General features: G+C 58.1%; 1 protein-coding gene across 1 annotated transcript in view; it reads left to right on the top strand.

Annotated features, from left to right (window-relative positions):
* The first annotated feature begins 2894 nt into the window (after positions 1–2894).
* LOC138118932 (delphilin-like) overlaps positions 2895–13720 on the top strand; it is a 31779-nt gene continuing 20953 nt past the window's right edge. The window contains 4 exon segments of the mRNA XM_069030310.1: positions 2895–3450; positions 3452–3609; positions 3720–3774; positions 6526–6680. Of these exon segments, the coding sequence (XP_068886411.1) occupies positions 3121–3450; positions 3452–3609; positions 3720–3774; positions 6526–6680 (698 nt within the window). The 5' untranslated portion in view covers positions 2895–3120.

Genomic DNA, 13720 nt, shown 5'->3' with positions numbered 1-13720 from the left:
CCTGGAGTGCAGCCCGAGACACTTGGCTCCTGATGGAGGATGGATGGATGGAAAAAGCCACTTTCCCCCATCCTACTGAGACAGCAGAATTTCTGCAGGTACAAAAATAGCTTGGCTTGGGTCACTGAATGTCACCTGGCAAGTCTGGCAGCACAGAAGGGGCTGGGGGTGGGCACAAGGTGGTTTATTTGTGGGAGACGAGGCAGGGTCTGTGTGCCACGGTCACTGGGCACAGCCAGGACAGGAGCTGCAGCAAGTGCCACCACAGTGGGACCAGCAGCGACACTGCCGAGGAGTTCGTCCACTCTCAGTGCCCTTACAGGCTGTGCTCAAGGACAACCAGCCAGCAAATACCTGGACAGAGGCTGAGACTGAGAGGGATGAAGCTCATTCAGTCCAAGTGCTGTGAAAATCAGTCAAAAAGTCTGATCTGGGCAAAGTCTGGTGGAAGGTCTTTGTGGAAACCACCTCCATTCACTTGGGATCCCAGAACTCAGTTATTGCAAGGATTGAAATTTGCTGTCAGTGTTTAAAGTGCTCAAATCACTTGGAAAACTAAGCAATTACCTCACTGACTGAACAAAAAAAAAGGGGATTAATTGCAGTTTTGACTGTTTGGGCAGGGAATAGTGACAGAGATGCATGAGGTTTGTAGGAGGTGTTTGTGTCGGTGTCAGCACGGGAGGACAGATGCTTGGGGATTGCTGCTCAGAAGGAGATTTGTGCAGGAGAACCTGCCAGAAAGAAGCTGGAGAGGACAGGCAGAGCGGGAGGAGGAGGAGGAAGAAGTGGGTTTCAATCCCCTGCAGCAGTCCCCTGCAGCAGACCCTCCACCACATCGTGCTCACTCTCCGGCTGTGCAGAGCAGGTCCCCACAGCTCAGGCTGTGCCCAACCCCTTGCCAGCTGTTCCAGGGTTCCCGGGGAGGCTGTTTCCCACCCCGTCCATCGCTGCCGGCAGCACGGCCCGCGCCGGAGCCGAGGGGAGGCCGGATCACCGCGTGGTCCATGAAGAGATGCAGACGCCCCTCCTGCTGGTGCCGCAGCAGGACGCGTAATTCCCTAAAACCTCTTAGCGTGCTAAGCCCTGGGATCCCTCAGTGCTGAGGAAGCCGAGGAGAAAATCAGAAATAGCAGCTTAAGGGACAGTCGGTGCCAGCACGGGGGGCTCTGTGGCCAAACACTCGGCTACTCCTCCCTGCGAGGACCCCCCTCTGTCCTGCACGGCGCAGCCTGGCTGGGGACAGCTCTCCCGGCGAGCCCCGAAGTCCCCGATCCCCAAATCCCTGCAGCAAACCACGCGTTGGTTGCACTCCCAAAATCTCGGTGTCCCACTCACCTTTGCCGGCGGGGCCAGCGAGGTCCCGGCACGCCCAGGTCCCCCCCAGAGCTGTCCCCGCTGCTCCGCACGGCGCTGTCGCTTCAGATTTGCCCTGTGGGTAAAGGATTTCCCTCCACGGGCACTAATCTGTTTTCCCTCCTTCCAGCTCCTAATTCCCCCCAGATCTGCAGGCTCAGGTCAGCACCAGGCTCAGCCAGGACGAGCACGGCAATTAGTCTGTCCGCGCTCCTTTGTGCGATGGAAATAAAGTTAATTAGGAAACGAAAAGGCCAGAAAGACCTGAGTGTGTGTCTGACGCTGAGCTGGAGCAGCTGGAAGGGCGCAGGGCTCCCGTAAGAAGGCTGGGAAGAGGCAGCCACCCGCTGCCCACTCTGTCCCACGGCAGCTTTTTCATCCACCCCCGGGCCGTCCCCCCAACCCCGGGGCTGCAGCGAGGACGGGGGAGCCGGGAAGATGCTCCCAGGAGCCCTGCGGGTACATGGGAAGCGCTTCCGGGGGTGATGGAGGAGAGTCAAGAAAGCTTCGAGCCCTTGGTGGGACAAACCTGCCGCCGGTGAGAGCCTCCGGCTTGCCTGGATGGCTGCGGACTTCTGTAAGTGCTCGAGCCGAGGGGTGGAGAGGTGGAAGGGGGTGCAGCTCCCCGCTGATCTGCCGGGCTTTCCCCTGGAGCACAGCCCAGAGCAGCAGCACTGGGACCATTCCAGTGTTTACTGGGCTCTTGCTGAAGCTGTCAGAATTTGTGCTCAGCAGCCCCAGGGATGGGGCTTGGTCGCAGATGGGTTTCATCTTGCTGCTGCCAGGCTTGCCCTGTGCTTCACCCTCAGCTCTTCCCCTCTGAGTCCTTGTAGTCTCTGTAAGATAATTTGCCCAGGTAAAATCGTCTGAGTTTCATTTTTGTAAGTGCTTAATGTGTGTTCAGTGACACAGAGGGAATAAACATGGGGGTAAAAAGCATCTTCACTGACAGCTGAGGCCAAACGCAGAGGAAAACCACACGAGTTATTTTAGCGAGTGTCAGTGGACAGTGCAGGCACTTACACATCACCAAATCACGGAATGGGAGGGTTGGAAGGGACCACAGCGGGGTCATCTGGACAGCAGAGCATGGAAAGGGCATCTGAGTGCACTGTGCACATCAGCTGGTCGGGTTTACCTTGGGCAAAGACGACTCCTGCAGATGTTCAGGGCTGATGTGCCCAGTGTCTCCTTGAACACCCATGGAGCCAGTCCAAGCCCTTCACGTGAACCACAAACAAGTCCTGCTGAAAATCCTGCCATTTTGGGATGCTGACATCAGGACAATCCGTATACGGGACTGAGAAGGCACAAAGAAATGGTCCTGGGAGAGCTGAGAGGATTTGGCAAATTCTAATGAATTTACAGTAATTTTGTAGTTGCAAACAGCTAAAATATTGAGTGTTGAGACAAGCTGGTTAAAATCAAGCTGGTTTAAGTGCTTGGATCATCTATTCATTAATGTGACATATCAGAGAAATGAAATAATAATTTTGATAGACAAATAAATGCAAAAAGATGCCTAAATGCACCTCCTGGGGAGCGGGGGTAGGTGAGTGCCACAGACAGGTGAGACCAGGGCCGTGCCAGGTCACGGTTGGGTGCCACGTGTAGCCCCAACCTTCCCAGCCAACGTGGCCTCCTCAGTGGCACTGCCAGCAGCCAAAGATAGAATAAAAGCTGTTATTTTAAGGAAATCTAGAGGAAATACAGGATCTTGGGACCGTTTCTTCCCACGGTGAGTGGGACACAGCACACACTGTAATGGGCCTCACATGGCATCTACAGGCACGACCCCTAAGGATGGAAAAGCCGTCACAACTTACTTTCCTTCCTTCTTTTCCAGTCGCAGCCATGCCGGCAACCAACCAGGGCTGGCCCGAGTCCTTCGGGTTCCGGATAAGCGGCTCCGGGCCGTGCTACATCCTGTGGGTGCAGGAGGGCAGCAGCGCGGCGCTGGCGGGGCTGCGCCCGGGGGACGAAGTGCTGGAGATCGAGGGGCAGCCCGTGTCCTCCCTGGGCTGCGAGGCGCTGCTGGGGCTGGCCCGGCGCTGCGGCAACGTCCCCCCGAGCATCGGCGTGGTGTCCCGGCTGCAGCACGCCAGCATCCCCCCCGGGCCCCGGGGATGCTTCGGCTTCGAGCTGGCGAGCGAGAGCCCCCCGCGCGTGGCCAGCGTCAGCCCCGAGTCGCCCGCCGCGGCCTGCGGGCTGGAGCCGGGGGATTACGTGCTGGAAGTGGACGGGACGCCGGTGGTGCTGCCCGAGGCGGCGGCCGCGCTGGTGGGGTCGTGCCGCGGGCGGTCCCTGCGCCTGGCGCTGCTGCGGCCGCAGCGCGGGGACACCTCGAGGGACCCCGGCCCCAGCGCCGACACCGTGCGCCGGGACAGGAAGCAGAAAGCGCAGGAATTCAGCAGGAAGGTGAGGCCGGGGTATGGGATGAGGGGCCGGGGCGCTGGGCACCCCCTGCGTCGAGCGGGTTGGAGATTCCCACATCCACGTTGGCTGCGCACGCGGATGGGGAATACTCCCGGCTTGGTCATAGGGCTGGGTGCAGATTTGGGGCATGAACACCCGAGAAAAGGGTTGGTAATTACCTGGGATAACAGATGGATGCTGCACAGGGCTTGGAGATCCCCTGGGGATGACCCCAGGTTCTTACTCCCTTGCACTACAAGAGCGTGGAGAAACCCACAGGGCAGATCCCGCTCTGCTGCGTGCCTGGATGTCCCTTCACAATCTAAGCCTGTCACCCCGCAGACATTTTAGTTCTTATTTTGTTGCAAAAGGGAAAACATCGATGTGATTACATCTTCATTGTGCTCCTGAAAGCTTCCTCGTGGGTATTTTACCAAACACTTCGCCTTGTGCTAATTATAAATTTGATCACAGTTGTTTTTTTTCAATCATTCTAATTTCCATTTCAAAGTAGCCTTTTAAAATGCTGTTATGAAAATAACCAGGCTGGTAGGTTGTGGTTTTTTTGATCCCAAGTTAATAAAGGAACAACACATCCGTAAAGAGATTGTGGGTATCAGGCGAATCCCCTCAGTCAGCTTCTCCATTAAAGATTCACAAATACACACTGAGGTTTGGATTCGTGGGCGTGGGAAACAGATACCTGCTAATTACGGGAGATTAATGAGGAGGGGCGGTTTTTCATGCCGCCTCCATCTCGTGAAGTCACATTAAGCCAAGTAAAAGATTCCTGGATGATCACAGGAGAGCAAGTTTGTTGTGGTGCTGTGAGCACCCCCATTAGCACCTCTGTCCCCTCCCTTCCCAGCCCAACAAAGCCACCCGGGACAGCCCCGACCAGCCTGGGCAGAAGCAGGAAAATAAAGCACGCGTGCTCCTGGCTGCTGGAGCACAGCTCAGCTGGCAGATGCCTCTCCAGAGGGAATTCACAGCACAGATGTTTGAAGTGGCTTCAGTTCCTACATGATGCAGAAAATACTAAACCCCGCGGGGTGTTTTACCCCCTCGTTTACCTGGCACCCCAGCTCAGGTGGTGCTGCCGGTGCTTCGAGCACCCGGGTGCTCCTGCCCGCCCACTGCTGGAAGGTCGGAGGGTGCTGGTGGCTTGTATTTCACACCTGCACTGCCCACGGGTCACCTTTTCCCAGCCTCCTGCCTTTGGTAGAGCCCCAGGGTGAATCACCTGCCTGGCTGACAGTGGTGTCCGTATCAGTGGCACTGAGCTGGGCTGTGCCAGTGTCCTGGCATCCTGGGGGCATCACCGGCAAGCAAAGGAGGTGCTCACGGTCTCATTTCCAGGGAAGTATCTTCTCTTGTCCCCTGTGTGCTCAGGGACGTGCTGGGGACTGCAGGAGAGGTGGCAGCACCCCCATGGTGGTGGAGTCCCCATCCCTGGAGGTGTACAAGGAGTGACTGGATGTGGCACTCAGTGCTCTGGGCTGGTTGAGAAGGTGGGGATTGGTACAGTTGGACTCTGGAGGATCTGGGAGGTCTCTTCCAACCAAAATGATTTTGTGATTCTGCAATTCCCACCTGCCAAATCCTGCGATCCCAGCCCAGGCAAAAATTTCACAGCAGCCCTCTGGGATCCATCCCACCAGGAACACCAGAGTCTGTAAGTCCTGTGCTGGACCTGGGGACCGTGCTCATGAGCCAGCCCAGGGGACACTGCTGCCGCGCCTGCCCCAAATTTGGTAACCTTGAAGTACTGCCATTGCCAGGAGCCCCCGTGGTGCCTGCGCAGAGCCAGCAGCATCAGGGGGCTCTGCTGGGGTCCTGGTGCTGGTGTCGGCCTCCCTGGGGAGCTGCCAAGTGGGACAAGCTCTTCCCATTTCCCAGGCAGGTGATTCCTGCAGGCTCCCTGGTGCTGCCACCACAGGGGTGCACAGAGAGCCCTGCACACACCCCCAGTGCCCTGGGGAAGGGTGAGGGGCTCCTTTCCCCTTCCTGCAGTTAAACCCTGAAGTTAAACCTGCTGGCAGCACAAAAACATCACCTTTCAGGAAAACCCAACACACAGAGGTATGGATGGGTGGTCACAGAGAGCTCCTGCCTCCCACACGAGAGTTCCAGGTGAGGAACCAGCTCCCACTGCCCAAGGACAAGGGGCAACTCCCCAGTGTGGCAGGAGGTGAATAAGGAGGGTCCCATGCAGGATAATTGGCTCGATGGTAATTAGCTAATTACCCTGCCTATCCCAGGTGGAGAAGCTGGGACAGTGGTTGGGAGCTGACAATGCTGTTTCCAGGGCTGGCACTCACCTTCATGTTCTGTCTCCCCACTCCCAGCAGCTTCCCAGTGCTAAGGGCAGGACAGAGCTGCCCAGAGGGATCAGGGAGTGATGCACAAAGCTTAAATAACTCCAAAAGCCCATTGCAGTGTCCTCTGCCAGGCAGAGTCCAGACTGATCCCATCCCAGCTGTGCCAGAGCCACTCCTGCAGGGCCACTGTGACCTAGCAAAGTTTGGGGGTTTGGGGACATGCCACTGTGCTGGTGGAATGTTTGGAACAGCAGTTCCATGGCCATGTGTGAGACCAGAGCAGTGCTGTGTGATGGGCTGATGTCTGAAGTGTCCCTCTCCTCCCCTTTGGCTGAGCAGGGAGTGGGACACATTTTTCATGTGGCAGTGCCCCTGCCCATGGTTCCTCACTTTCCTGCTCAGCACCCCTTCCCCCTCCCGTCCCTCGCTGCAGGTGGATGCCATCCTGGGGGACCAGCCGGAGCTGAAGGAGAAGGTGTTCACCGTGCTGAAGCAGTACGCGGCCGAGAGGAGGGTGGAGTGCCTGGCCGACGCCCTGTGCATGGTGCTCACCCAGGAGTCCCACCAGCACCTGATCGACAGCATCAGGTACAAGGGGCCACCTCCACGCTGCCCTAGGGCCACCAAACCACAGCTTCCCTGGGCCCGCTGCTGACGGGGGAGCAGGGCTGGGCAGTGCAGGCTGGGAGGGTCCTGTGGGAAGGAGGTGGGAGGATCCTGCAGGGAAGAAGCTGGCCAGCCTTCCAAGGGACAGCTGAGCCAAACTTGGTGGCATCTTAGCCGAGCACCCCTGTGCCCTTCTGCCCAGGGAGGGTGGGGGACCTGCACCCCACTGCCTCTGCCTGCAGCAGGGGGTGCAGCTCCCATTCTTGGCCATGATTTGGAAGGCAGATGGGATTAGCTGCAGAGCCACTGGAGATTCTCCAAAAGCCTGGCCAGAAAATAATCTGAGTTCCTCAGGGCAGGAGGGTAGCCAAGGGCTTGGCCAGGGCTGCCAGCAGCTCTGACAGTGGGGGGTCCAGGGGGTCTCTGCTGGGGCCATGGGCTGCCCGGGGTGCCAGGGAGTGGTCACACATCCCAGGATGCTCTGGCAATGCTCCCCTGGGGCTCGGAGTCCTCGGCACCTCTGGAACCTTCTGTGCCAGGGGTGCTGACAGTGCAGCTGATCTGTTGCTCTTGGGCAGCGTGGCTGGAGCTGGGGCCGGAGCTGGTGCTGGCACAAGGACACGTGGTGGGATTACAGCCAGGCTGAGACGATGGCCATTAGGGAATCAGGTCTCCATCTGGCCTCGCTCTGGGCCCGGCTTTCCAATTCCTGCTTTAATCAGAGGAATTGTAAGATATTACAGTTTCCATAACAACGTCCCTGTGAGGGGTCTCCGCTGCGACCCAGTGATGGGGAGGGTGGGGGAGTGGGTCGGGGTCCCTGGCCATGCAGTGTCCCCCTGCTGTGCTGTGACTGCATGTGGGTCCCCCAGAGCACCCCACACCTGGGGACAACAGGCACAGACTCCTGCAGGGCCAGTGTGCAGACGGGACTGTCCTGTCCCTGCCTTGTCCAAGTGCCCATGTCCAGCCTGTCCTGTCCCCACTGAGCATCCTGGAGGGACCCAACAGCTGGGACTGGGGACAGGGATGGATGGCACTGAGCCAGGCCTGAGCCATCACCCCAAACTAAATCAAAAAATAAGCCCCCACCACTCACAATTCAGGAAAATTCTCTTCCCCAGAAAGATCCAGGAAAATACCTCAAGTGCCTCGGATATGCCCTTTGTCATCATCCCTGAATTATATGGGATTACTTCCCCCCACAGAGGGGATTTGAATACGTGTCCAAATCTTCTCCCAGACCCAAGCCCCTCTGTGGGGGGCACAGCAGGTTCCTCCCAGGATGTCCCTGTCCATGTGTCAGTGAGGAGAGGGTCGCTGGACCCGGTGCTGCAGTCCGGAGCTCGCCCTGTGCCCAGCCTGTAGTGCCAGGGGCAGCACGATGTTATGGCTCCCAAAAACAAGGTCAAACCCCCTTATTGCCCCATGCCCCCGTGTGAAAGGTTAACGCCAGGGCTGGGGCAAGGAGCACTGTGGATCTGGCAGCTAATCTGGGTTTAATGGAAATGAAATATTTAGCTCAGGGAAAAGATTTACTGTCTAATCTTAATGAAATGAAGCCAAGAAAATAAATAAAAAAGGTGCCTTGGAGACCAGGTTTCCCAGCTGCGGGTGCTGGGGGCAGTGCCATGCGTGCCCAGCTGCTCAGCCTGGGCTCTCTCCGGTGCCTTTGCTGCCAAGCAAGAGCTGTTCATGCTTTTACTCTCACTGAAGGTGGTGAGCAGCTCCTGGGAGCTCTGGATTTAGGGTGCTGTGAATTCCTTGGGTGATTTCAGCCGGTTACATCTGTCACTGACTGAGGAGGGGTTTGGGATCTGTGCCCTGAGGCAGCACCCGGGGCTGGGAAAGGCCGGGGGCGGGTTCATGCAGGGGGTGCCCAGATTCCCGCTCTGGGGGTGGGGTGCAGTGTGGGGGTGCTGGTGTGGCCATCATGCTGTCCTGGGGCACAAGGCAGCCACCCTGGGCAGTGATGTGGGTGCAATTTGGGCTGAAGAGCCCATCAGACCTGACCCAGTGAGTGTCCTGGGGCTTGTCCTGTGGGATCATCCCAGGGAGGACTTGGGACCTTGGGAGTACCCATGGGGCAGCCTGGGCAGCCCTGCAAGGCTGCACCCAATTCTCCAGGGACTGTTTCCCCCTGAAATGGGGACAGTCCTGCACACCCTTGTGACCTCGTCCATGCCCCTCTTCCTGGAGAGCCTGGAGGAGAGGAGCCCTTGGAGGGCTGGGATGAGCCACTTCCCCCCAGCGATGGCACTGCCATTGGCCGGGGACTGGGATGGATGCTGGGGTGATGCTGGGGTGATACCAACAAAGGTCCCACCGCTGTTCCATGCCCCGGGCAGGTGGCTGAGCCCTGGCACAGGCACACGGTGGTGCCTGGTTGTTTGTGCCCATGTGTCCCCTGTCACGCAGGGCCAGGCACTGCTACGTTCCTGTCTCCCACTGACCCTCACGCTGCCCTGATTGGATCTTCCCTCTGCACCAGCTGTATTTATTTTTGTGCTGTTGCTGCTGCCGGCTGTCCTCTGCTGTCCCCTCCCCTGCTGTCCCCTCCCTGGGCTCCCCCCGGGCTTTACCGTGCTCCCTGCAAAGTGCTGCGGCTCAGCGTAACCCAAGACCCCCGACTCAGCACACGGATCCACCCGGGGCTGCAGACACGTCTCTTCTGTCCTCAAGCTGGGCTTTTCCAGTATTGTTGGGTTTTTTTCCCTTTCTTTTTATCTCGAATGGATTTCATCCCATTTGCCCAGAATTAAGCTCCTGCAGATTTTAATTTGCTGACATTTTTTTTCATCTGCTTGGTTGTGGATAGCAGGGATAATGCACGTGCTGTGCCGGGTCCTCCCCGCTCCCATCCCCTGCCCATATGGCTGATGTGTGTAGGCAAAGTGCACAGTTGTAGTTCTGCCCAAGGATGCTGAAATCCGGCTGCCAGAGGGGAAGATGAGCTGTCTCGGGTGAGTAACGAACGCACCTTTCCTGGGAGTGAGGAAAATGGGTTTAAATCAGGTTAATTCTGGAATGTGGCAGCCCCTGGCACTGCAAAACCAAGGTGTGCTGGAAGTTAATTAACTCTTAGCATTCGTATTGCCTCGGAGCTGTTCCGCTCACGGACTCCGCCAGGAGGGGGAGGCTCTAATTTGGCTTATTCCATCACCTGCGCCTCCAGAGCACGGGTCTGGCCCGGGGCACCGCGGGGTTTGTCCCCTCTGCTCCCCGCGCCGGGAGCCTGTGCCGGTGCTGGCTGTGCCCTGCAGGGGCTTGGGAGGGGATGGGTTATTTTGGGTCGGTCGGAGTCCCAGGGGGTCACATCCCTCGGTGCTGCTCTGATTTCTGAGCTGGTTTCAAACCAGGGCAGAGCTGCGGTTCCGGTGGCGCCGGCTCCGTACCCAGTGCTCTGCAGTGCTGCCGCCACCACCCCCAGTCCATCCCTGGGCTCCGGAGGCAGGAGTCACCCTCGGGGCCGAGCGGGACACGGGGGATCCTCCCCGGCATCACCAGGGCTGTGGCACTCGCTCACCCCCGCGTCCCGGGCACCGTCTCCCTTTGCAGCGCGCGTTTTCCCGGTGGTGCCGTGCCAGGGATGCGCCAGCCCCTGGCAGCACCGTTTAGGTTAAAAACATCTGTTTGCAGTAGAGCTGGGGGGAAACACAGATCCCCTCCGACCCGCAGTGCTGGTGAATAACCACTGCCTCTGATGGTTACACAGCCGCTGTCCTGTTAACCTGGACTGGGTTGGGGGGATGTGTGTGGCATCCAGCCTCTCGCCCCAGCTGCATCCCGAGGGGATAACTCTGGCTCTGTTTAGACTGTGAGATGCTGTCTTGGGTCTCCTGTAAGTCGTGTTGTGCTTCAGTGCTGCGGGTAGGACAGTTTGGGGCAGTTTGTTCTTCACTGCTTTGGTTCCACTCTGTTTGCTCTGGGGGAAAAGCCAAGGGGTGCCGTGCTGGGCTGAGCTGAGCTGAGCCCGCTGCCATCACAGCCACCTCTGATCCCTGACACGGCTGAAATCGCTGCCTGTCAGGGGCTCCCTTATTGTGGGAGAAATTCCACCGAGTCCGTGTTAATAACGCTCCCAACACAATCTATTTGTCTCAGCTTGTTTTTCACGGCAATAAAACTGCTTGGCGTGTTCCCATATTAAACTGCTCCAGCCATCTGTGACCGGCCCTGGATCAGAAATTTCATTTTAGCCATTAGGATTTATATATTATGGATTGTGCTTCTTCCCTGCTTCTCAACCCCGTCCGTGTACCAACTTCTCCAAGGTTGGGGGGAGCTTCCCAGTTCTTTTGGATGTGGATGGAGCATGAGAGACCCCCTGAGTCCCTGATGCTGACATGCACACTGTCCTCCTGTCCACTGTCCTGGCATTCCCACTGGAAAACCACCTGGATCACAGGATGGTAATGGAGGAAAAGCAGCTCTTGTTTGCTTCCGTTAAAAAAAAATCCCTAATCTGATGGCCCAGCATATGCTCAGCTGCCCAAAAAAAAAGGGAATTAGGGCAGCAGGGAACAAAATGTGTCACCAGTGAGACAATTGGGAGCGAGTTCCTTTTTTATTGGTGGAGTTCAAATAGGTCATGACCAAAATGCCTCAGTGCGAAATCTCCTGATAGGAGATTAAATTCCTTTGGCAAATCAAACCCCGGCTGGGATGCAGATGGGATCAGCCTGGCCTGCCTGCACCCTTCTGGAGTCACAACTTTTATTTTGGGAAGTGGTTACTTAGGATGAGTTTCCAGCGTCTTAAAAAAAACCAGGGAAAGCAGAGTGGAGCTGCAGGAAAAGCCTTTCTGGGGGTTTCTTTGAAGGTCTCCGTGTCCCCGGAGCTGTGGGACTGCCCGTCCCTGTCAGGGCAAGGACAAAGCCACCAGCTCGTGGTGCACAGCATGGTTTGGGCACAGGGACTCTGGATTTGGGACAGCTGAGAGCACCCTGGGGTGCTGATGGGGAAGGGGACCCCCAGCCACACACGGGGTGTGGATCTGCTCCGGGGGCAGTCTTTGATCAGTCGTTACTGGAGCTGGAACAGGGATGTGTCAGGAGAGGGTGACCCTCTCCAAAAGCTGCCAGGGGTTTTGGGCTGTGCCCCGGGGCAAGAGGGGTGGCTGGGGAAGGGGAGCAAGGGGCTCCCAGCCCCGGTGCACGGCCGCTGCCTCCCAGCCTGTCAAGCACCTTCACTCCTGGTAACTGGTGACAATGGCCCCATCTGCAAAACATCTGCAGCCAGATGAGTGATTGGGGAGCCTCCCAGCCCGGGCAGAACGGGAATGGAAATCACAGCTCCATGCTGCTGCCGGGCTGGAGCGAGTCCCACTCCTGAGCAAGGGTCCGGAGGCTCCCCATCCCCTGGAGCTGTGGGAGCTGCTGGGGCTGTGATCCTCTCCCACACACGGCTAGATGAGGTTTGAGAATTTGGGGTTCATAAGCAGAATTCCTGTTCTGGGGGTAAAGCCTGCAAGAGTTTTCTCTCCCAGATTTTAGCATTTAGCTGGACCAGCAGAGCTTTGTGGGACTGGTAGCTGTTTCCACAGCACGGTTCAGACCTAATCCAAGTGTAGCTCAGTGTTTTAATCCACCCTGGGACGTGTTTTTCTGCACAACCGACAGACTCAAGGTCAGGTCTTTGCTGGTTGTTTTGGGGCTAAACCATACATTTTTCGTTTCTCCTTTCTTTGCTACTACTTGGAGATTGTGTGTGATGTTTGGCAGCTCTGGGAAGCTTCACATCCTCTTCATCAAACGCCAGTGATGTGCTTAAAGATGGCGTTATTTAAATTAAAGAAGGGTTTTTCTCTTTTATTCCTACTGAAAAGCGCTGCTCTGTTACCCTGGGGGTAAAGGATGCTCCGTGAGGGGGGGTTTGGGCCCCTGACTCTGGTCCTGGTCCTGATCCGGGTCCAGCCTGGCAGCTCCACCTCCGCGACCAAAACCTGCACCCCTGATGCCGTTTGCCTTTAAGGTTTCTCACCCCTTACTGCAGCACGTAATTTAAACACAAGCACTTTAGAAGTCAACTAATTAGCACCAGGGAGGCATCCCCCCGGAGTTCGGCGCCGAGCCGTGCCCTCCTTTCTGTTACGAGATCGTTCCAGCTGGATATTACAGCGCCTGCAGTTTTTAGGGGAAGAGGGAGGGTTGGTGGCAGCGAGCCGGGGCAGAGCTGGGCAGGGAGGGCAGAACTGGCGCTGAAGCCCGGCAGACGCGAGCGGAGGCTCTCGGCCGATGGTGAAGCTCCACCTGGGACTGGCAGCGTGGCGGAGGCCGGGCCGAGGGGCTGAGCCCAGGTGGAGGTGCCGGCGCTCGGGCGCATCTGGCCGCGGTCCCCGGGCACGGCGGGGGTGCCACACGCCGGGGCGGCACCGGCTGGCGCGCTTGGGTTGTCGGAGCGGCCGCGTCGTGGGCGTGAGCCGAGCCTGAGGCTCAGCTGCATGAGGATCTGAAGCATCTCCCTTTTGTTCCCGCCGCACCCTGACAAATGGGAAAGGACCGGAGTTTCTCTCGGCATTTTCGGTACGTGTCCCTGCTCCGCTGCCCCGAGGGTGCGCGCCCGTGGGGGTGCTGGGAGAGCCTCGTGCCCCACCGGCGTCCCTGGGATGGCTCTGCTGCCTCTGGGGGCTGTGGGGACCCTGCTCTGTCCCCGGGACAGCCCTGCCACTGCCCAGCCTTGCCGCTGCCCCGTGCCCACCGCAGCACCGGCTGCTGGGGGAGTCGAGCGAAGCTCGGATGGGGAGTTGGGGTGGGGACTGGTGGGAAGAGCCCGTCTGGGTCTGCTTTGTCTCCAGGACTGTAGGCCAGCCCGGGGGAGATGAGGATGTGGGGCTGGGGTTGCGATGGAGCTAGGCCCGGTGACCCCTCGCTCCCCTGGCTGAGCAAACTTGTGGCAGCTTCACCTGCCCCGGCCAGGCTGGAGCCACCCCTGCTGCCCTCCCAAGGGGACACATCCTGTCCCCCTGAGCCCCAGCATCTGGCATCCTGGGGTGGAACTGTCCGGGGGAGCTCGGTTCCCCT

This window comes from Aphelocoma coerulescens, chromosome 14 (assembly GCF_041296385.1).
Source record: "Aphelocoma coerulescens isolate FSJ_1873_10779 chromosome 14, UR_Acoe_1.0, whole genome shotgun sequence".
NCBI classification, from domain to species: Eukaryota; Metazoa; Chordata; class Aves; order Passeriformes; family Corvidae; genus Aphelocoma; species Aphelocoma coerulescens.
This window is presented reverse-complemented; position numbering and strand designations above follow the sequence as displayed.